General features: G+C 43.8%; 1 protein-coding gene across 1 annotated transcript in view; it reads left to right on the top strand.

The window, feature by feature from the left end:
* LOC138302262 (trichohyalin-like) overlaps positions 1-25,297 on the top strand; it is a 250,555-nt gene that overhangs the window by 161,598 nt on the left and 63,660 nt on the right. The window contains exons 9-10 of the mRNA XM_069242564.1: positions 6,475-6,496; positions 22,389-22,440. Coding sequence (XP_069098665.1) covers positions 6,475-6,496; positions 22,389-22,440 — 74 coding nt within the window. The remainder of the gene's footprint in view (positions 1-6,474; positions 6,497-22,388; positions 22,441-25,297) is intronic.

Below are 25,297 nucleotides of genomic sequence, written 5' to 3'. Positions count from 1 at the left end.
GTAGAGTGGCGTGTTGTAAACCAGAGTGCAGTGGCATGTCATAAACAGGTGTGTCGTAAAGTGTCTTAGTGTGAAGGGGCATAAATTGGAGTGGCGTATAGTGGAGTGGCATGTCGTAGATTGGAGTCGAGTGTCATAGAGTGGAATGGCATTTCAGAGTATCGTAGAGCGGAGTGTTGTAAAGTGTCATTTCTTATATTTAATTTTATTTTTTTCTAATTTCCATCAATATCGCAATACTTTCTGGTACTCTGTAAACTATTTAAAAAATATACTAAATCAATAAAAATACTTTTCCCTGTGTCTACAGACTTAAAACGATAGACCTATCCTCTGTGACTACAGACTTTCCTAAACTGCCTCATTTTTCCTACACGTTACACAAAGAGTACTAAGCTATGTTTTATGTAAAAACACTGAACAAATCCAATGTGTAGTCTAAACAATGTGGCTGGCTTTTTATGCAAGAGCTTTCATTAACCAGTCATGTTGTATTTCGTCATCGGCAGGTGCGGCAGGATGGCACTAAGGTACCGGAAGTATATCACATCCCATTATATCACTACGTTCTTGACCCTTATTGCATAAAAACTACTGAACCAATTTAGGTCAAATAACATAAAGGACCATGTCCACACTATAATCAATATTCCTGCCAAATTTCATGAAAATCCATTCTACCATTTTGCTGCTATGTCTGTCTAAAAAGTCTATGGAATATGCATTGGTGAAAAAACGTTGTGGGACCCCCTTTTTTTCATTGCATCCCCTTATCTAATCACCATAAAACTTTGCATAATCAACAAATGTAAAAAAAGGAATAGGTCTGGAAAGTTTCATGGGGATTAATAAAATGTCGGCAAGGTTATTATCAATAAAAACATCTGAGGAATTCCTATCTCTCTATGCACTGCAATCCATTACTTTGTATTTACAAAGCCACGCAAAGCGGCTTTGTGTGGTTTGGTAAATGCCAAAAAGGATTTTGCATTGAGGCTGCACATAATAGTGACACAATCCAGATGCAAAATCATAGTAAATCTGCTCCCTAGCATTCTGCCAGATTTGGTGCAATTCCTTTCAGCTGTTTTTGCTCTATCACTCTCTAAACTTTTGTTACGGACATTGCATGGGAAAATTGCCTTTTTATTGCCTCCACTTGACCGATCACCCCAAACCTTTCCAGAAAGGAGTTGAAGTGGATGAACATCCTAGAGAGTTTTGTAAGGTTCGCTGTATATACACATATATGGGTCTGTTTCACCAACGTAAATTTACACTTTCGTGTAAATTTACTTCCTTTTATTCACAAACAACAAGTTCATAGTATGTTTACGACTGTGGAGACGCCACAGTCAGGCTGGAGAACTCTGCACATAAAAAGATAGGCCTACCCTTTACCCAGGCACCGTTGTGATTTTGTGCACAGGTGCCTGTGTTGACACTAGGCTTCCTGAAGTGCACCAGCTCTGGGAGAGGTCTGAAGTGTGTCATATCTTAGCAGATATGGCACATTTGTGCTTTCTCTGTTGCATGCAACGCAGCAACTTCCCCTTCTGCTTGTGTTTCATGAAAGCATTGTAAATCTGGCCCTAGGATTCCTTCATCCTCAAATCAAGTCACACTTCAATGATGCAAAAGTTTAGTGACTAACCTGACCAATAATGAAATTACTTTGTAATTGCATTACGCAGCTCAGATTTACATCCCTTTTCACCACTGGGATTGTTTCTGACTTTTTCCAGTAGATTCGGAATAATTTGGTTAAGGAAACACAATTCATAAACCTGACACGAAATGGTTGCCTTTATCCACGAAGGCCTTAAACATGTCAAATGGAGTCAACTGGGATCTCAAATTAACAAGGACGTAGAGAATGTTGGGAATGTGGTGTGTGAAACGTGAAGGATTATAGGTCTTGGGTAAAATCTGCTTGTTAAGACTCCAAGCTATGCCGAAGTTATTCACTCTGTAAATTATGCTAAATCAGATTAAACATTCTAAAGCTGAGTCTTCCCAAGCATGAGTCGCCTTTTCTTCTTTCTTCTTTTCCATACAAGTTTACGATCACTTCTTGTACAGATGAGCCCTTCTTTATTATTTTAAGATTGTATTTTTTCATGCAAAATAATAGGGCTGCGTTTAGCACCTGTGCATTGATTATCAAACTAATTGTATGAGCAACTCTAATTTTGGGTGATAACAGCAAGGTCTTATAGTGTTCAGTCTATTATTATAGGTTTGCAACATTTCTCCATGCGAAAGGGACTTGTCTAAGACATCCAAAAAACAGTGGATGAACTTCCTTCCAATAGGAATGCAAATCCGCCAACATTTTCGTGTTCAGTTCCTTAGTATTCACAAGAGGGTTTCTAATGACTTTCAGTACGTCATATTATGCATACATTGTTAGCTAAATATCGCTTTCTGTATAAAAGCATTGTAACTAATTCTCTGTTTCTTTGAACCTGCTCGAAAACAGGAGGATGTCGGAATAGCAGAGGGAGTTTGCAGATCAAGGGTATTTGGGACTGGCTTGAAGTGGGAAACTTGGTAGGGATGCGCAAGCAACTGGGGCTCTGCCCGGATGCCGCCAAGCTGGGGCACCGTTGTTCCTGCTGTGGGAGGTGGAGACAGGGTGGTTCAGGGTGGAGCACACCAATGGTTGAGGAGGATGGAACTTTGAGATTACAAGGGGCCTCCACGGATCCATCATCAACAGATGCTTGGAGCAAGAGTGGGTCTGCAAAATGCAAGGAATGGTCCTAATTTTGGTGGCAGCCTGGGGGAAGGAAGACTGCAAAACCCTTGGAGATCTGTACCCTGGAGATGCCTTTCTCATGTTTCAAGAGGCAAAATAAATGTTTGCTGTGGGGCCTGATCACTTTCGACAATACTATAAACTGCCTGGCACCGCGGTGGAAATCTGGACAGGATTCCAAGCTACCCTACAATTACAAAAACCTTGGAAGCTGTGGTGCAAATGGGCTTCTGTAGACTTAAAGTGGCATACATGAATAGCTATATGTAACTAAATAAACCTAAACTGTTTTTTAGAGCTAGAGGAGCAGATAAGCAATATGGAATGGGATACTGCAGGCACACAGGTGAGAGAGGAACCGGGTGAAGCATTATTTAAATTGATCTAATTTAACTTTGTGCACCACTGGTGACGCGGAAATGAAGGTTTTACATTTATTAGCGCATAAACGTAGTGCTGCAATAATCATGTGTGACTTTAACCGAATTAATAAAGATTGTACGGGGACAAAATGTGCCCTCAGAGTAGTTTGCCATCATTTATAAGCGTGCTTTATATAACGTGATGTATTAGAAATGTACTAATCCGACTTAATCGTAAACGTGTGCCATGATTTGCTTGTTTAAAATGTATTAGCTTAGCATAACTTTAGTAGAGGCTTCGGTCTAGTTGCTTTGTCTCACGGTTTTGATGCTCGTATTTTTCCACTGTGCTAATAAACGTGTATTCTTGCTTGAAGCTGTACTTTTCCAGTGGGCTCGGTTCACATGCTTATCTTAAGGTTTCATGCCAGCAAGGCATCTTTTCCTCTGCTCCAAGGTCAATCTGCAGGTGCGGACAATGGAAGCTCTGAGAGTGAGTTAATTGGTATAAGATGTTGCAACTTACGTACCCGACTCCAAGGATAATATATGCTTAAGTAAAAGCTTGTAAACTGTTGTTTTTGATTGGTCAATTTGAAGCTAACCTATGAACCCTCCAATGGAAGACCCTACTGGATTTGAACTGTTGTCTATAAAAATCAGGTGCACGAGGAGAAAGTAGCCATTGATGCTATTGACGCCATTGACGCCATTGCACCCATCGAGCCAATTGATGAGCAACGCCATCTTGAATGAGACTCTGATGCTTTCTCTAATCGAGAGAAAGAGACTTTAATTAATTCTTGCCCTAGAGACTTTAACTTTGATCTGCCCCTTGCATGAAGTAGTTTGTCCTTAGTCTTGCCGCCGTGAGGCAATTGCCCCGTCCACCCTGCCCCTTTGCCCCGTCCCATGCTGATCGGAACCGGTACCCATGCTGATCGAAATCGGTACCTGTGAGACGAAGACTTCCTTGAGTGCTGATTGAATTTGGTAAATATGAAAATAAAAATTGTACAATTGCATTGTGTTTCCTTTTTAGGTAACCAACTGCTGATTTTGATTAGTGCCCTAGTTAGAAGTTTTCCAAATTAATGTTGCCAAATTGTTTTGCATGAAGTCCCACATGCTGATGCTAATTTGAGGATAGGTGAGGATTCCTTCGATGCACGATGCAATTTGAGACCTTGTTATGCTGATCAATGTATGTAATTAGTTCATTACAGATTATTGTTTTAGTAGTTTGCGTTGCCATTATAGAAGGCATTGTTATTCAAATGCTGCATAGATTGCATCTTTTCCGCAGATGTGGACAGCTATTAATGTTCGTTTACATTTACCATTTGGTGTTGAGACATATCTACATTGTGCTAGCTTTGTTAATATAGGGAAATAAATTCACTAACTTTGCATAAAACTGGTGTGGTTATTCGCGGCCGAAAGGTCACGGTCTCGCCGAAATGATGTCTGGATTAATTGTGAAGTGTTATGTTGTTCGTGGTACTGCTTATGTTCGATATTGATTATTTGATTTGATTGAACTTGAGTTTCTCTCGGGTAAGGAGAGCCCAACTAGGCCAAAAGATTCGTCGACCCAAGAGCATCCGAGATACAGGTAAATTGTTGGCACGGAACGCTCTATCACCACACTTACCTAACCTCGATTTTACTGAGTAAAATTCAATCATTGTGGTGATCCTGGTGGCCAAAGTGCTGTGCATTGGAAGCTACCTTTCTGTATCTGAATTGGTTACGTCCATTGATGGCCACTCTCTTGGCAAAGTTTATTGTAGAGTTAGCGTAGGTGATACGTACTTCACTGCTGCTTACCACACCGCAAGGGCTGTTTGGGATAATTCCAACAAAAGTACAGACTAAAAAGCTGCAACATAAGTTCTTCAAACAAACACTTGTGTTGGCACAAAGATGCATAGCAGTTGGTACAAGGTTCCCAATATGGGGTATGTGGATTAAGAATGTACTGGAGTGGGTATTAGCAAAAGAAACACATATTAAATCGACAAGCAAGAATGAAAAGGTAGTGGAAAACCTGGAGGTGTGGATTGAGATGTTGAACAGGGTTGTGGACACTGACGATCAAGGAGAAGAGTTTGACGTATATGAGCAAATATCAATGAGGAAGCAGTGCACAAGAAAGGGAATGAATAGTGCTACACACGTGTTAGGGACACACTGGAATTCACCCACTGGTGGGGCAATGTAATAATATGTTACCCTAAGAGAGATCTAAATGGGGAATATTCACTGAAACTTACAGAGGAAGTAGTATTATCACAGAGACAAAAAGGCGATATATATGTATGTGTCATGGAGACGTGACTACTTTTATTTGTTATTTATGGTTAAAATGTTCCATGTTATATGAAAGTTACATTTTCTTAAAAAAGGATTTTGAATTCAAGCATTCCCATTGTCAAGCTCACAAATCACCTATTCGGTCTCATGTATTCATTAATTTAAAATGGTATATTTAATACTACGTAGCAATATTGTGCTCATCCAATAGTGAATGAGTACATAATATGCATATACGTTCTTTAGCATTAGTCTATATCCTATCTATGATGTCCATATCCATGTGGAGGAAGTCCGTCATCTTCTGCCTGTTGCATATGGAATTCAGAGTGACACAGCTACTGACTACTTGCAGTATAGTCCCTTCTGCATTTACAACTTTCGAGCACTGACCATTCTGGGACCCAGTGAGAATTTCTTAAAAGCTCCCATTTTACCTCTTTATGAACACGTTTCTGCAGTCCGTATTGTAGGATTTCCTTGAGCGTTCACATCGGCCGGATTCCAAATATCATTGATCATCAACATACAAAGGAACACAAGTACATATTTCTTTGAAGTAGCTTGTCTACTATGAACGGCTTTTTTAGTCCTGAGAACTGTTATACTTCAGGAAAGCAACTAAATGGCATTGCCCTCAGATGCAAACACCTACCCTACATCGCCCAGGAATCATTGAATGAATGAGTTAATTCAGGGGATTTTGGGGCATAGTGTAAGAGGCCTCTTGAGTGGAGGAAAGATAATCCATGAACCATTTACATGCATTTAATGTATATGACTAATCTGTGGTGCTGTATATGCTATTTCACAGAGGTGATTTAGAGTTTGCTAGGATGTTCACTGCTACATGTGGTTATCATAGTCACTCCAATCTAAACTGACCTGTGTGGGTTACTTGTGTATATTAGGGTTATAATGTGCAGAGATTTACCTAAGAGAATGCTACAGTAGTTTAAGAAAGCTACAGTTCATTATGTTTATTACACTGGTGTGTATTAAATATTCCATCATCATTTTTCTCTCTTTCTATAGACGAACAAACCAAGCGCGAGCGGTAAAGTATTCTAGAAGCATCATATTTCCATTTTTATTCCAATATGTTACTGCCTCCAGATCTTATGTGTGTGTACGTTTTAATGACTTTTCTCTCAGAGACCTCTATACACAACATAGTTGCTCACCTCATGTCAATGCCCACCCACCCTGGGAATGTGCAGTGCACAATTTAGGACAACATAATTCAATGGGGGATTTTTAGAAGTTGGCAGATGCAAATATCTGACAAAAAAGCAACAGATAAGCAATCTGTTAAACCTGGATTTCACCTACCTCATGTAGAGGTAGGTGTGCAAACCACCAGGTTTCCAGCAGAGACGCATCAGCTGGCTTTGGCTTTTTATAACTTTAACCAGTTGCTTGTCTTGCACAAAGTTGTCACAATCACACTCTCCTAACTGAAAAATAAAAATTGAGCTGCATTGCATCTTCTAAACAATAATTCATTACAAAATAATGGCTGACTACACTTGTTTTTTCATGGCCCCTTCTAAGTGTCTATCTGGGCTCACACACTGGTATTTAATATTTCCCTGAGGCAATGCCCTCTCATCATGTTACCGACACCTTCTTCATTGAACATTGCCTTATTTCATTGCTTAGCCTCTTCTTCATTACTTTTGTTTCCTTGTTCTGGCTTTCTGTTATGTTGTGAGCACTGTATGTAGCAAGTCCCATTAATTTAGCAGTTTTTTCATTTGCCCAAATTCTTGTCTTGAATGTCAGTTCACCAAAATGCAAGGGTTAGCAAATGTGGTATCAGATGTCACTTGGCTCGTAATGACATCACAGGGTTGATTTCTCATCCCTCTCTTCTCCCCTCAAAGTGCATGTCATCAGTAGAAGCTATTATCCCTGTGTGAGGCCTGTCAGCCTTTAAGGTGGTCTTCCCCCAAACATTTACCTACTCCCCTCATTTGTTTTTGTTGGCTTTGGGACAGGTTATCAGTGCTAAAGTGCTTGTTCCTTAAAACCTGCTAAAACTGGCCCGTACATGATTGGTACATTAACTTGACGTATAAGTCTGTGGTAAAGTGGCGCAACATGCACCCAGGGACTGTAATTTGAATGTTTCTAGTGGACCTGCAGCACTTATTGCGCCACCCACATAAGTAGTTTATTAAAACATGTCTCAGGCCTGTCATTGAGGCATATATGTAGTATTAAATTGCCAATTCGGCCTGGCAAAATACACCTTTTGCCAGACCTAACCACTCTCAAATTTGTTTTTCACTACCGTGAAGCCTACCTCTTCCATGGGATAACAGTGGGTTACCTTATTATATTTAATAAGTGCTAACATTTGATTGGGAACAAGTAGAAACTCGTGTTTGGTCTCCATAGAATTGCAATTTCAAATACTCTTTAATGGCAAGTTGGCATTTTCTTCTCCTGTTTAGTGCCTGCAGCCTGTGTCACATGACTGTGAATAGCGTGGCATTTGACCTTTGTATATTACTTCCAGACAGTGAGACAAAGGAGGACTAGATGTTGCCAGGATAGATCATCCTGCCAGGATGGAAGGGATGGAAATGTTCCCTGCCTCCAGCTCAGTCACAAAGAATGTGACAACAGTCTTTTGTCACTCTACACCTCTAGGAGCCTAAACAGGAAAGGACAGAGTTTCTAGAACCAGATCTGAGGGAAAGTCTAGACATTTCTCCCACTTTAACAATTGGTACCAGGTATAAATATTTGACTCTCAGACCAACTCTTCCATACACTGTTGGACTTGCAGAAGACACTCAGAAGGCCTGCTTTGTACTTTAAAGGGCTGCCCTGCTGGTACCAGAGGACTACCCTGCTGCTTGAAGCCTGCCTTGTACCCTGAAAGGAGTGCTGTGCTGTTTAAATGATAACTCTTCCCTCCCCCATCTCTCCTTTACTCATCCCAAGCCTCGTCCTATTACTAGAAACTCCCAGTTAACACTTCTGGATTCTTCCCTCCTCTATCCCTCCATTACTCTAGTCAATCCAATTAACAAACTCACATATCCTCTGCTCAAATTAAGTAATAGTAATACTAGTACTGTACTCATATTTCCCTATACTAATCTACCACTAATACCAATTCAATTTGACGCCTCATCAGGGGTAGTAAGCGCTATATAAATACAATTACATTTACAATTCCAATTAAACCCGGGACTACCAGAGTGACTTCAACGACTAGTTGGCTTGCCTCCTTTTCTGAGCTACAGGGACACAATAATATTCAACAACCTTGAACTTATACTGGATCCTGCCTGAAGTGAGTCCTGCCCTCAAAGTGGTGCCCACCCAGTACTGGACCGTTAGAAGTGGTGCTAAAGGTGCCAAAACAGCTAAAAACAAAACTTGGGACCTAGAACATTTTCCACTAAAAAGTGGTCTGTGATCCGACAGGAGGCTGGGACTTACCTGCTCACCGAGGGGCCCAGGGGGGCATTGATGGTCAATCTGACTTCTCGATAGCTCTGCTACATTCTTCTCCACAGCAGCTGTGCCTCTTTGGAAGGGTATCCACCCTTGTGGAGCTCTCGCTTGCTACAACCTGCAGCTTTGTACCGCTTGAGATTTGACTTCCAAAAAAGTAAGAAAGTCCAGATTTAGAAGTCTTTACTGTGACTATGTCCAGTGGCTCTCCGACGGCAACTGCTCAACTTAGCTTTCTCATTCATTTTTCTTCAAACCTTCTTCTAAGTCTAAAGAGGTGGGGCCCAACCCACTTCGGGTATCTCAACCACACTCCAGCGCAGTCAGCCAGAACGTTAGACTTTGCCCCAGTCTTGTGTGACTAGATGCCCATGGCTGCACTTTGATTCTTAGGAGCTATGTTTCACTAAAAACTTTAAAAATTCATAACTCTTGCTCTACAGATTGTTTGTCTTTTGGTGTAAAATTATTTAATACATTTTCTCTATTTTTCTAATTGCTGTGGGATATTTTTTGTTTTGTGTTTTCACTTTAATATTGTTTATGTGCTGCATAAATACCTTACACAATGCCTCTAAGAGAAGACTGACTGCTTTTGTGACAAGCTACCAGAGGGTTAAGCTCAAGTTAAATTTAGTGACTTTATTTTAGCTCAGCCTGGCAGGGATTGTGGTTGTTGCTTGAGAAGGGTTCACACCACCTCAACCAAAAACCCTAATTCCCTGCACCCTATCTATGACTAAATGATGTCCATGATTTGTCTTTACTACCCTCCTTTATGTAAACTCTGTCGTGACTCTGCTGACGTTCTGATGGAAGCCCAGCCACTAATATAATACTGAGAAGTGACTGAAGAATTATCTGTCTGAGGAACTACTGTGCTGAGAAAAATGCCTCATTGACTCATTTCATCTCTCTTCTGGTATTTGTATAATTGTTCTCCCATGAATTTGTATCCCTACTATAGAAATGTTACCTGCGAGAAAGTGGATTTTGATGGACAGGAGTATGGTCTAGTAGCATGTCAGTCCCTCTCACATCCACTCACTACCGGCATTCTTTCTTAAAAAGATATCCAGCAACGAGCCCTCTAGTAGGGCCCATCAGGCATTGCAGTACCGGCCTGATGAGGAGCATGACGCGTGATGAAGCATGTCACCCAATGGTGAATGAGGGCTACTGTTCCTGTTAGTCTAATGCATGTGGTGACTGAAAAGACTCCCTACCTTAATTGGTGGAATGGAGTCGGTTGTTTTGGAACAATGCATCTTATTTCAGTTATAGGTACATGTAGGGAGACTGATGCACTGGATCACATAATTCTCCCTAGTTTTGTATCCCTAATTTCTTTGGGGGTATAGCATCGAATGTGAAGAGGACACTTATTCCAATGAAAGGTGGGCAGATAGGAGAAGGTCTGCCTGCTGTGCCTTGAAGTACAGACACAGCAAGTGTTAGGAAGGCTTTGTCTTTAGATCAAAGATTTCTGCTTGGGCAGTAGAGGGTGAGCTTAGTGTGCTAGTAGGCCGGACCCATGCCGGTCAAGGACCTATATGTCATACAAAGAAGTTTAAACAGCGACCACTTCCTAACTGGTAACTTGTGAAGAACGTTCAGAATGGGCATCAATGGAGTCCTTGGAGGAAGATTAGAGATCAAACATGCCGCTATATTTTGTACTACTTGCATTTTTGAGAACAGAGCTTCACAGATGTATAGGCGGTCAAGTCTAACTTGTTCTCAAAGACGGGACTGCTAAGCTCACTAAAATGGTGGTTATAGTCATCAACCAGGAAGTGAGTAGAAATAGCCTCTAGCTCTCTCCACACAAACAGAAGACAGAAGAGAAAGCTTTTTTTAAGTTGCCCAAGTAAGGATTCCAAATCACAGTGTGGAGCAGTCTCTCCAACCCCCCAACTGTACATACTATACTAAAAATAATCAGCACATGGGGCAAAGTAAAAGAGTGCCAAGCACTTGACAAATGTTACGAATATGAGTACTGCTAAGCAAAACACAACCAGCAACTATTAATGGAGTTTTGCCTCAAAGGTTCTCGTTCTCATTCACATCGCAGATATAGGTGACTGAGTCTAACCTGTGAGATGGCATGGCGAATATTACTTCAGATTTCTGCCTCCTTCTCCATTGATAACTACTGGTTGTCCGACACATGTACCAAATTCTCAATTGTGGAAATGGTTCATGTTGCTTAGTCTGAGTTTGTTCACCAGAATTTGGAGAAGATCATTGTGCTTCTATGGCATTCCATAATCAAAATGAACCCAGACTTCCAGGGAGTATTACCCACACCTCGACCAACTAACAGTTAGTCAACAAACTATTGCACCAGTCTGCCTACAGACCGATGGGAAACTTGAGAAGTTAATGCACACACTGAACAAAGCACTGTGAATGTGCCTAAAACAGCAGACCGGCATAGAATGTACCATGCATCATTTTTGCATGCATCATGCCACCCTATACTGCCCCACCAGGTGCTCTCTTGCAACACTACTCTTCCATTGACCAGTAAGAAACAGCCCTGAGATAGTTTGTGATGGGCTTAAATCATCACTACAGGAAAAGGAAAGTGAAGTTTGGGAAATTGGGTTATTGGTTGGGGGATTAGAAACCTTTCTCAAGCAACAACCACAATCCCTGTCAGGTCACTAAAATAACCAGTGCTTAACCCCTCATACCTTGGCACAAAAGCAATCTGGCCTAACTTAGAGGCAATGTGTTAAGAATTTATGCAGCACACAAACAGTGATAAAGTGAAAAAACAACACAAGAAAAATCTCACACCAATTTAAAAAAAGTATAAATTTGAATGCATAAAATTACGCCAAAAATAATTAAATCCAATCAGTAGAACTGGAATAGTTAGTTAAATCTAGCGATTTTTTTTTCATGAAATCTATCACCTAAAAGATCAAAACACCAACCACGGGTATCTGGTCGCATGAGACCAGGGCAAAGTCAGAGGTTGAGGCCAACAATGATGATGCACAGGTTTCATACACAAGGTTGGTTAGGCTCAATCTCCACTTACCTCCACTTATTATGAAGAAACATCCAGGAGAAGATGGAGTTCAGCAGAGCAAGGCAGGGAGAGATGTCGTCGCTGGAGACTGCTGGGCAAAGTCTCAGTGAAGCCATCGATGATTGTGGGAAAAAGATTAGAACAGGAGAAGCCCGATTTCCAGACTGAGGTGGTTGTTGCTGTGGATGGAGAGCCTGTTGCTGTTGAGTAAAGCTATAAGTGGAGGCCGAAGTGGGCTCCACAAGTCTGCACACCGTAGCGGGATGTACCACAAAGTTAGACTGACTGGCGAGGCACCTTGGGCGGACAGGCTGGCAGGTAGGTCATGGTCTTCTGTTGGTTTTTCTGGCACTTTTTGGTGAAAATATTTCTAATTTCAGGTTTTAGGGTTGGCCAGGAACAGCACCTCTAACACCACCCACAAGGGTCCAGCAATGATGGGCGCCACCTTGGGGTTTAGGACTCATTTAGCAGAGGCCAGGTACAGGGTTCAAGTTCTCAGGAGCTTGATATGTCCCTATAACTCACGCAAGGGGCCAACCAACTAGCCCTTGGAGTAAATCTGGTAGCCTTGGACTCAAGGAGCAGGGCTGGCATCAAGCAGCAGCTCATCTCGGGTGTAAGGCAGGCCTGAAACAGCAACGAAGGCCTCGGGTGTCCATACAGTCCTTCTGAGGTTTTCCACAATCCAGGAGTGTACTGGAAAGTTGCTTGGGCAATCCAATATTTACACCTTGTGCCGGTCTTTAAGGTGGGGGAATCTTCTAGACCATGCCCACATCTGGTTCGGGAAAGTTCCATCCCTGGCCTGCCAAGGCTCTAAAAACGTTGGGGTGTCAAAAAGCTAGTGTCAAGTTCCCTTGTGTATGTGCTTGAGGCAGCCTTTTGAGGTCTAAGTGGGGCAGGGAACAGCTCCTTCCCCAGCCATCCCTATTTGTCTCACTGTCTGAGAATACACAAGGCCCAACAGCTAAGCTATTCACAATCATGCGACCCAGGACACTGGTGGCAGGCACCAAGGTTTTAGGACAAAAAAATGCCAACTTTCTAAAAGTGGCATTTCCTGAATTGTGACCTAAAATCCAACTTTACAGTTAAAGAGGATTTTAAATTACAATTCATTTGATTTCAAAATTGGCATTCCTATCTGTACTTAATCAAAAGTTAGCACTTAAATGCAGTAAGGAATTCAGATGTTATCCAATGGAAGAGAAAGGCCTCACAGTAATGAAAAACAAATATAGGTGTTTTTCACTACCACGATATGTAAAACTTAAAGATAAATGTCCTACTTTTTCAAATACAACGCACCCTGCTGAATGGGCTTTTTAGGCCCAACTTACGGGTGACATATGTATTATAAAGGATGTTTCAGGCCTGATTTTGTAAGTTTGTTTAGGTTAATTTTGTAGGTGTAGTGCTGTCTTATTTTAGCCACTAGAGGTTCTAGGGCCAAGGCAAACAGGAACTGGGGCAAAGGGCACCCTTTCCTTGTACTCCTGGAGATTGCAAGAGGGACTGACTGGCTGTTATTGATGCATATGCTTGAGGTCGGCGTGTCACATAATAGTCTAATCCATTCTAGAAAGACAATTGGGGGGCCCAGTCTGGAGAGAATGGTAAATAAGTATCCCCATTCCAGGGGATTATAGGCATGGAAGGCATCCAGGAAGACCGCCACCATGTTTAGGGTTGGGCCTAGATTTTGTATGAGGGTAAACAAGGTGGGCATGTATGTTATAAGCTGTGGTTTGACCAGGGACAAACCCAGACTGGTCCAGTCTCCCCGGGTCTTGGGGTAGAAGGTTTAGTCGGTTCGTTATCAGTTTGGCCAGAGTTTGATCGTCACAGTTTAGTAGGGTGAGCAGACAGAGTGAGTCCCAATATTGTGGCTGTTTCCCCGGTTTCAATAGATTTATCAGAATAGCTTCTCACAGAGATCGGGGGGAGCATGTGCTGCATGTGGCACTTCCTGAACAGTGCCAAGACATGTGGAGCTGTTATGTCTATGTATTGCTGGAGAATTCCATGGAGAAGCCATCTGAACCAGGGCTTTTATGTGTGGGTAGGTCTGTTATTACTTCCTTAATTTCATCTAGTGTGAGTGGTTGGACTAGGAGCTGATTCTATGCTGAGGACAACCAGCCTAAGCCAGTGTTTCCCAGAGTCTCCTTTACCGTCGAGAGCTGAGTGGTTCCCCTAGTGGTGTACAGAGTGCAGTAATGTATATGAAATGTGCATAGAATCTGTGGTTTACTCTGGTCATCCATAATTTGTGTAAAATTGTTGGCTGCCCAAGGGCATTTTATCCAGGCCGCTAATGATCACTCAGGGAAATTCCCTTACCAACATCCTCGAGCTTGAATGTGCCCTATCCTGTCTTTAGCTTCCCTTTCCATGACCTTGATGTATTCTGGAGTTTATCCCTGAGTTTCACATGTACCAGAGTTGAGTGTTTTTCAGCTTGGAGTCCAGTCTCGACCAGTGGGTATGCAGTGTTTTAAGGATCCCGCTGTTCTTAGCAATATATACACCCCTGATTGTGTCTTTAAAGGCTTCCCTAATTGCTCTCATGTTTGTCACCAAGCTCATATCGAGCCTGAAATAATTCTCTATGGCTTCTCACAACTCCATTGCAAAAACATCATTCAATCACTGGCACTCTCCTTTCACTGGTAGCCCCAGGGGGAGCAGATAAACCAGTGCTGTTGAGTGAGCAAAAAGGTGCGAGAAAGATGTTGCACATCCACAATTCAGGGGCCCAAATCTCTTGTGGTGAACTAGTAAACCAGCCTTGATCACATGCCATGAATGGCAGAAGATAAAGTGCCCTCTTGCCATGAGGGGTGTCTCTATCCCCATATATCTACAAGCATATGGTCTTACGCTAAGGCTCTCAGTTGCCTAGCAGCTAGTGGCCCCCACAAGGATTTGTTCTGGATGTGTCCAGGGAGTCCTGTAGAATGCAATTAAAATTACCCCACCCCCACAACAATGAACAGGGTGGATGGATACCACCTTGCCCCATAGTACTTAAAAAAGTCAAGGTCGCCAATATTGGGGCCATAGCAGTTTACCAGAGTAATCCTCTAGTGACCCCAGTCCCCTATGTAGCAATCCTGGGTGTCAGAGTTAGTCCCTATAGCAGTGAAAGACAATCCCTTCTTTAATAAAATCGCCCACCCCTCTCACTTAGGAGGAATACAAAAAAAGATAAATATGTGACACCCATTTTTCTTTTTTTTTTTTGCAAATTCAGGGTCAGAATGTGTGTCAAAATATGTGCCCTAAAGAAAGGCTAGCACTTGATGCTTCTTATGGGGATTTCCCAGCCCACATACATTCCAGGATATACAGGCTACCTTTGCTTTATTTGTCTTTTCAGGTGTGGTCATATTGGAAATGTGTTCTGGTGTATCTAGTCTCTAGTGAATCTAGTTTTAGTCATGAACATTCAATAGCTTACAAATCCACAGCTCAGCATTATCAGTACAACTCAAGAAGATATAACAGTGGAAATATAATGTCACTATAACCTTCCCAAGAAACCACCCCTTCTGCTCTTACCACCTTATCTTCCTTGTCCTAAATGTAGAGACCATACCATACTCAATACCCAGATTAAGGCCTGTCAAGACAGTGTAAGACAGGGCTAGTCGCCCACCATATTCCCAAAGGCAAGGTGGACTCTCACACAACACCATACGCTGCCGTTCCCATGTATATGTAACCTGTCCACCTACCCAAGTCCTCCCACCTCACAATGGCAGCACCCTATTTAGAATGCCAATGGTCCAGCCATCATATCATCTTCATTCATCCCTTTGCCCCTGACTCCCTTAGCATGTTTTTCAGATCTGTCAACATTTGTGCCTATGCAGCCTCGTCATCTGCTAGTTTATCATCTCGTCGTACATGCTTCATCCTCACCTCTTCCACCACAGCCCATTCCAGCATGTCACAGAGCTATTCTTCATATCTAGGAGACCCTTTACTCAACGATTTGATGATGATACAATGTTTTGCTAGTATGAGTCCTAACAGGACAAATTTATGACTAAGCTTCTTTCCCTTAGGCACTGGGACCAGTCCCAGTAAGAGTGTCTGAGGTGTAGCCGTAATCATCCAACCTGTGCCTCTTTTGAGGTTCGTTACCACGTCACCCCAGTTCTGAGTAAGGGAGGGGCATAGCCAGACCATATGCCTAAAACCTGCCTATGAATCTTAGCATCAAGGGCAATTACCGATGTGGCCGGATAGATATGATGTAAGGTCGCTGGGGCCAGGTATACTTGGTGTGTGAAATTATATTATATAAATTTGAAACATGCATTAGTGCTTACCAATTTAGCCTTCTTATGGATTTTCTGCCATTCCTGTGTTGTCATCTCACCTTCTAGTGTGTCTTCCCATTTCGTCTGTGCCTCAGGTATCTGCTGGGGGAAATCCTCTCGTGATGCCCTATAAATATGTGAAATCAGTTGGTGTCCCCCTGTCATGTCTAACATCCTTGTCATGGTGTGCAAAACTGGCGGCTCTTCTAGCAAGCAGAGCCACAGTGCTTGCGCTGTGGCTGATATTTTGGCGTACTGCAGCTATTGATCTGTGCTAAGCCCAGATGGGTCAATGACATCCTCCTGAGTGAGAAACTGTCCACCCATTTACAGGTCTCCCAATAATTCACAATTGCAATCTTTCCATTTTGTTATGGACATGAATTTGGTAATCCTGGCAAATTGCTTAATGTCTCACAGCAGCATATCTCTCGCATACGGGCCCGTCATATCACATAGGTTACGTCCCTCCCACGCCCTGCAGATGTGGCGCTCCAGGTAGGGCGTCTACCTTCAGCTGTGGGGCACCCATAAGCTGTGCAGGCAGGGACTATCCTCTGTAGGTGCCACTTAATATGTTCTTTTTCCAATTATCTTCACTATCTAGCAAGTGAACCGCATGTTGCAATTGTGGTCCAGATTTAGATCACAAAACCTACTTTCTGTGTGGGCCAGTATTATTCTCAGATACCTAATTGTCTCCTAAAAGGTGCCTCACCCTTGGAAGGAAGTCCACAGGGTTCACCACCAGGGGCCCCAATGGAACCAGATGTGACTTTTGAGAATTCACCCTCAACCCTGATCCCTTTTCAGAGTATGTTGCTACCATTTGCTGATATGCCTCATAGAAAATGTGTGCCCATAACTTAACCCCTTCCCACCTCATCCCTTTCACACTGATCGCTCAGTCCCGTCAGGACACTCCCTTTCACCTGCCTCATACATACGAACATCTTCGTTCTCAACCACAAGAACTTACCATTAACAGAGTAGGTAAGGTAAACAAATTAGTTAATTGGGTAATAGTGTTTGAAGGTGCCAGAGAAGTCAGTGCCCCCCCCCTACATCTCAAGGATACAGATATCAAAGAGGGAGGGGAGTTTGATATGTCTAAATGACATTTAACTGGGTTCAAGCTGGAGGATATCAGGAGTCCTCTGCCAACTAGGGCAGATATGGTTAGGGAGTGGTACTCTTCCACGCATACATTTAGCGAAGTTCTGTATATTAGGAATTGATATGTGGCAGTCACACTGTAGGGATTCCAGATTAGTCGATTAGTCTGGGTCAATTTCTCGTAGCAGTGAATGGTTGGAGTGGCAGACCCTGAAGCAGAGATCTGGCTCAAGACCAGGGTTCAAGTCCTGCTTCGGCAGGTCTTGGGCTCAATTCCCTTGGACCAGATAATTCTCGCCTTGGTGCCTAATCTAATTAATGGGTCTCACTCTGCAACTCAGAGCAATAGCTTGCTTAATCTCCACAACGGCCCCAACAGCGCTTGGATGCCTGTCTTCACCCTGGGGGTGCCCAGGAGTGGGCACCTCACAGGGAAAAGCCAGGAGGGGTTCCATAGCGGTATGAGTACAGCGCCTTGAGACACTAACGGGTGAGTAGTGCGCTATACAAGTGCAAAGTTTACAGTTTTGACTGGACTTCTCTCACCAGGATCTACAAGACAGATATTTTAGAAAGGAGACTGCCTGCTGTGGGGTATGAAATGTGTGTAGTCTGCCATTGTTGGTGGCATTTAGTTTGGCTGGGTAAAGAGTGGCATATGACAGTTTGGCCTTGAACAATTGTTGTTTGACAGGAAGGAATTTTCTCCTGGCCTCCTGTCCTGGAATTTTCTCCAGTCATAAAGTCTGGATATAGAGAAATGTCATGGCCATCAAAGGATAGCCATTGATGGCACAGGTTTAAGAGGCGTGCAGTAGTGGGCCTTGCTGTGGTGCCTGAGGGTGGCTTTGCAGCCAAGAATCTATGAGATCTCTGAACTACCAATAGTCTTGAAAAAGCATCTGCTCCAAATATTTCCAACAGTAATCTTTGCTTGTAGTCTTCCATCTGACCATTTTTTTCCAACTCAGGGGCCTCCAGGATCTGGATATAATTACAGTGGGATCTTGGTTCTAGGGTTTTATTTTTAGCAGTGATGACTCAAAGGACTTCTTCCGTGTGTTGTAGAGTTGTGCCCTTCATTGTGGGAGTGTCCTCCGCTGTAGAGACGCACCGTTCCACCTCAGTAAGGCTGTCTTCATGCTTGTCCAGTTTCCTGGTGATTGACTCCATCCTGGATGCAAGGGTATCCATTTTGGAATTTATAGAGACCAAACTCTCCTGCGTGGCTTTCAGCAGTGATTTCATGTCATCTCCATTTGACTCTGGATCAGGACCATATCCCCCAGTTGGTAGTGGCGGATGTTGGGACACCATCCTGGAGTCACACCTTGTTTCAAAATGCATATTTCGACTGTAGGTTGCCCCCTTTTCCCAATTTCAACTGAGGATTCCTCTCAGCCTAATTTTGATGGTCTCAGCCTGGCCTTGGGCTTCCGAGGTGGGCAGTCTCATCTCCTCCATCAATTACTGCCACAGCACCTTCCACAGCGATCCCATCACTCTCCTCCACCTACTCCCCCAGCACAGGGAAAAGCCAGGCAGTCCTTTGGCTGCTGCCCCAGCAGATTTGGATGGCCTATCCGCAGGGGTGCATCCCAGAGTGGGCAAAATGTAGCACACTGGGTGGGGCGGGTGGGGGCCATCACACCCTAAGTCCATCTGACCTTTCCATCGCCAAATGCCTTATTCTCTTGGCCTTCATTAAACACTACCAAGTGTTTGCTTTTTGCATATTTTATTTCCCCCAGGTGGGCATGGACACAGACTTATTTATTATGAATGCCACTGAACTGCCAGTCAAGACACCACCTTTGAAATTGAAGATGGTCCAGAATTATGAAAGAATCCCTGGATATTTATTTAAAAAATCCCTTCCTCTGTTTCAACATTGATTCCTTCAGGGTCAGCTGTCTAATCAGCCAGTTCTCGGAGAATTGATTCCACGCAAATGTCAAACAAATAAAAAATTAGGCTTTTAAAAATACGTTTCTAAAAATCCACGATTATAATATCGCAAATATGACTGTTTGTTTGATTTGAAAAAACATTTGCACATTTCAAAGACGAAATTGAGCAGCAAATTGCTTATACAAGTAAATATTTGCTTAAATTAAACGTTATAGATTACTTCTAAATGTTCCCTTCAGAACGCAGGCCTAGCGCGTTCTGCTTGTCACTTAAATCAACAACAAAGTTAGAAACGGGAATGCTTTCCCCGTCATGCCTCACATAGGTTACAAAATAATCACTTGAATGCGATGATAACCCATAACACCACGCTTGCCTGAAATTGACTTTGCTAGAGCAGTGGCTCCCAACCTGTGGTCCGGGGACCCGAGAGGGTCCGCGAAGCCTCCTCAGAGGGTCAGCAGCTGCTTAGAAAATTAAATCATATTAACAGATTAGGTCCCCAGCTTTCAGTAATGACTCAGTGAGGGTTCCCCGGATTCCAATAAAGATTCAATGGGCGTCCCCGGGCTCCAGTAATGATAAAGTGGGAGTCCACAGAACTCAAAAGGTTGGGAACCACTGTGCTAGAGGACCCGTTTCAAATCACTCCTGCAAAAAGGTAACCTGTTCTACTCCTGCTGGGGAGAGCCCAGCAGCTGTGCTATAGCACAACAATGACATACAAATTGTCACCACCAGCAAATTCCTACCCTCAAGGCTTTAACAGAAGTGAACACCAAGCAAGGCTTAAGCACCAGCAAGAAAAGTGAAAGTCATTTTTAATTGGCTGTATTTACATGATTGACTTCCTCTCTGGTTGTGCAAGATTGTGGGGGTTGTAGTGCTTTTAAGAGCTGTAATTGTAAATAATTAGAAAACATACTTTGACCCTCCTGTCTTGTCATACACTTGTGTATGCCAGTTCCTGGGTGAACCAAGAGAATGCCCCTGATGTTTCCACTGGCAGTAACTGTGTTAACAGGCCAGTGTCTAGGCAGAGTTGTCTGTAGCCATCTCTAAGACACAGATAGCCAGGCTCTATGCACAGTTTGTTTTTAAAGCCCTCAGTGGATTTGTAAATTGAATTTCCCTTTCAACACTTTTCCTCCCCCTTCTTTCTGTCTGTTGGTTTATCAGTTCACTCTTTCCTGTCCCTTTCCTTCACTACTCTTGTTCAGTCCACTATCGGCATTTCTGCTCCATGTATATAGTTTTAATACGCCACTAAGTCTCACTTTTTAATACCCTGGTCTGATGCTCTTGGCTTCTCACATTCAATTCTGTCTTTTACACATTTTTCATCTAACAACTTGGCAGTGATGATTGATTCCTTGTTCCATGCCTTATGAAGTAACCTTGATGTGTGCAGGCTCTCCTCATATTTTATTTCTCTACATAGTTTCTTCTCTGGTCAGACTCAGCACATCAAGGTATCGTATAACACAATGACTGTGATTTTGTGACACAAGTCACAGGAAAAATAATCTTCACAGGAAAAAAAGTTAGGTTTTTATTTTAGGACCTTTCGCCCACTGTCTTACTGGTGTGCTTCTTCTTTGAGTCTAGGGGTGACCTATGGTGGAGCAGCGTCACCCCACTGACGAAAAGCAGAAAAATAAAGGGATAATAAAAGTATTTTATTATTCCTTTATTTTTCCGCCATTGTAGGTTGGGGCAGGGCCAGCCTCCTCCACATCAAGTGGAGGAGTGGTATGTGCGCTTCCAAGTGTGCATGTCAGTTTGGCTGGCTGTCTGAGGCCAACAAAACTGACGTTCTCACTTAGAAAACTCCCCACTGTGCTGTATTTTACAGCCGGGTGGAGAAAAAGTGCAGTGACCCATTTGTGCCCGCTCAGGCCAATCGCTGCACTTCTTTCATGCTGTGTAACAGCATGAGAGTAGCGTTGTGATTAGTTGGGGAGAGAAGCACACGAGACGAGGCTGCTGGTGGGAGCAGCAAATCACAGAGGGGCAGTAAGTCTGTCTATTTATTTTTTTAACTTCCCTCCACTCTACACGCAGCCCTCCCTCCTCCAACCCCGCTCCCCCACCCCTTCCTGGCAGCAACCGCAACTGATTGGGTCTCATCCTGGACCCTATAAACCAGGATGGGCCATACCACTTTCCAGGGAGAGCTTGAGATAGTTACCTGCCGGGGTCTTCAAAAGGATGAAAGTATCTTCAAACACCCATGTATCCGTTTTAATAACAGGTGTTCATGGTGTGGATACAAAATATGCTTCTAGGGTGTTGTTGGGACCCTTCTTAATGTTGACGTGATTCAGCCCTCTCTTTGAGGCCCATAAGGGTACCGGGCTTTCTCCAGGACTGAGGGTAATGCCTCAGAATTGGCAGCCGAGAAGAGAACAGAGTGTAATGTAGGTGTTTAAAGGTGACATGGTACCCTTTATATTTGTGTGACTATGAGAGCATGTCTTTACCTCTTTTTTTGCACTGAGTGACTCCCCAATAGGGAGAACAGATTGACAAACTAATATCAGGCCAGTTAGTCCTTTTGCATGATCTTTGTTTTTATGTTTCACGTCTAGACAGACATACACATTTGTATATACATACCATGATCACCAGTTTATTAAAAGGGAGGCCTGAGTGTTTCAAGGTATTGTTATCCCTGAGAATACCCATGCAGGTGACTATCTCGTGCTCCCTTCAAAATGGTAGTGCCTAACCTATTTTACAGGCACCAAGATGAAACCCAGTGACAAAGCATGCCACTACTAGAGTTAGTGAGGGTTTTCAAATAAAGGTTTTTGCCATTAGTAAACTGCCATTATTTTTACACTGACATCCACTGTCAGAAGGTTATAGGATACCTTGATGTGTTGGGTATAGAGTTAGGGTGACATAGAATCAGATATTCCTCAGCTTCTCTCTTCCCTCCCCAATTAACAAATGGCTGGTTATACTGGGGCTTTGTAAATTGAGTGCTTCTCAGGTAAGATTTTGCAGCCACAGCTTACCTCAATTTTTACTACTGAAATTTAATTGTTTTGTTTGTTTTCTAGAGATGAGCAAGATGGTCAACTCGCTGCTTCAGTGGAAAAAATACAAACATTGGTAAGGTTACAATGCATAAAACTAAATATCTTAGTCTAAGCCAGTTCATAATAGGGGTGTATCAGGAGGCATTAATCCTTTGTTAGCAAGCATCTGACCATCGACCTTTTACACTCTTTACAGTTCTATTTTATAATCTCACTGTAGAGTTCATCAAGTAATTATGTGAGAGTTTCCTGGTAGATACTGGTTCTTTCATGCTTTATTAGAAAAATCTTAACAACTGCTTTCACCCTCCTCTATAGTCACGTTTTTATCATTATAGACCCATCGCAATAAGAACTTACATCGCCTCCATACTGCTGCAAAACTCCCTAGTGATATTAAGGCATAGATTTACAAAAATTTAATAGCTCATTGCTTTGCCTTGCATTACTTTCCAGCAGGGAGGCATTCCATGGATGTTCCAGTGCATCCACATATGAGTTTTTATGCAAATTCATGTCTGCAAAAACATGTAGACATGGTTCTGATGGATAAAACTACCTGTGGATTCCTCACCTTATGAATTCGTCCTTGCGCCAGCATCCGACGGAAAGTCTTCTTCCTAGCTGTTCACGTCGACGAGGACGTCATAATGGCACAACTCCACGTGACTCCGTCTGACGTCAACGTGCCAATAAGAGGTCCTCGTCGGCGTACTGACGTCAGTTTTTCCTTTTTTCCGTGCCTTCGACGCCAACGGTTTTTCTTCCTGGCTCGTTGATAACTGTAGCATTTTTTTGTGGTTACAATGTCGCCTCCAAAAAAGTCCGGTTTCAAGCCGTGTAGAGAATGCGGGGGTCGGATGTCAGTGACCAACCCTCATTCGGATTGTATTTGGTGCCTTAGTTCAGAGCATGATGTTGAAGGATGCTCTTCGTGCCAGAGCATGAATCCTAAAGGTCTGAAAGAGCGTGAGGCGAAGCTTTTTCTGGCAAAAGCGAAGAAGAAGGGCCATAAAAGGGATACCTCCCATGCTTCACCCAAGAAGCATAAGAAGCGGCGTCATCATGATTCTCAGCGCCGTCATGACTCTCGGCGCCGGTTGGAGCGGAGACGATCGAGGTCAAGGTCTTCTCGACGCCAGAAGACTTGGGAGATGAGCCCTACTGTGACGCCTCAGCCCAGGAGTCCGGAGTTGTCGCCGGCGCCATCTGTCTTTGAGGTTGTTCATCAAAACCCTCAATTTTCGCGGGCGTCGAGGGAGCCTGATGTACAGCAGACCTCTGCTCCGCAATACCCGGCTTTCCCGGCTCCAGGGACGGATCCGGCTGCATTTTTTAATGCAATGTATGCCGTTTTTCAATCTATGGCCCCTGCTGGTGCACCGGCGGGTCCCACGGGGCCATTGGCATTTGATTTGGGCTCTCCGGCGCCGTACAAGGCGGCTCCATTCATGCCCTTTTGTCCTGCGGCTGTCGCATCGGCGCAGAGGGTATCCTCTAGTGGGAGTTCACCACTTGTAACAGCGGATCCACCATTGCCTCAGCCGACTCCATCACTGTGCCACCCGATGCCGATGAGGTCTCCTTCCAGATCGGCTCCATCACCTTCCTGCCAACCAACTCCGCGGAGGTCATCATTGGACTCCGTGTCGGCGCCGGCACCGGGTGAGACTAGGAGTCCTCCATCTCTTCCTGGGCCTTTCCAAGGTTCGAAGTCGTCGGCGTCGATGGATTCTTTATCGGCGCCGGCTCTAGGGACACATCTTCGGTCTCGTAGGAAGGCTTTAAGACTTTTGGAGGAGGAGGAATATAGACAGCTGGAGGAAGGTGAGATTGAGCCTTCGAATGAGTTCCAGGGTCTGGCCACTGCAAGTGGGCTTGATACTTCCCCGGAGTGGGACATTGCGTCTCCGGGGGAGTTTACAGAAGAGGCCGCTTCCTTCCATACAGTGGTAAGGAAGGCAGCAGAATTTCTGGACTTGCATTTGTCTGTGGCGGAGGTGAAGACTAACCTGCTCACAGAGGTACTGCATCCTTCTGCATCTAGTGCTGACCCTTTGCTGCCTTTCAATGAGGCTTTAACTGAGCCTATATTGGACTTGTGGAAGAAGCCAGTAACGACTCCTACAGTGAACAGGGCAGTGGCGAGGAGACATAGGGGTGCACCAGCAGATCCGGTTTTCCTGTCACGACATCCAACTCCGGAAAGCTTAGTAGTCCAGGCGTCTTGCTCCGCGAAGTCTGCTCCTGGAACATTCCCTGGAGTCCCAACTGATAGGGAGTCCAAGAGGATGGAGCAGTCTTCGAAGAAGATCTTTTCATCCTGTAGTATGGCGCTTAAGGCTACTAATTCTACCTGTGTGCTGGGCAGGTATGTCCACGCCCTTATGGACTCCGCTAAGGAGATGGCAAAGGATCTGCCGCAGGAGATGCAAAGGTCGTTTGGATCCCTTTTTATGGATGCGCAGGCAGCTGCACAACAAATTATCCAGTCTGGCCTGGACACTTCTGATTCGATAGCCAGGGCCATGGGAACATATGTGGCTACTAGGAGGCATGCCTGGTTAAGGTCCTCTGGTTTTTCATCGATGTTCAATCCACCTTAATGGATCTACCATTTGATGGGGAAAAGCTGTTTGGAGACAAGGCAGACTCTGCCCTTGAACGGTTGAAGGACTGTCGGGCGACGGCTAAGTCCTTAGGCTTACAGACCTCTGCTGCAACATCTTGTAGACCTTTTCGCAGGTTTCGGGGGTTCACTCGTGGCTCTGCCTTTCGGAGGTCACAGTCCTTGGTCCAGCAGCCGGCCAATCCGCCCTATCGTGCCTTTAGAGGGCGGGGTAGGAGTAGAGCCAGAGGGCCAGCCCAGCAGCTGTCATCTTCATCCTCCTCCTCCGGTGGAGAAATGCAGAAGCCGCCCTAGTTTTCCC

Source organism: Pleurodeles waltl, chromosome 1_1 (assembly GCF_031143425.1).
Source record: "Pleurodeles waltl isolate 20211129_DDA chromosome 1_1, aPleWal1.hap1.20221129, whole genome shotgun sequence".
NCBI lineage: Eukaryota > Metazoa > Chordata > Amphibia > Caudata > Salamandridae > Pleurodeles > Pleurodeles waltl.
This window is presented reverse-complemented; position numbering and strand designations above follow the sequence as displayed.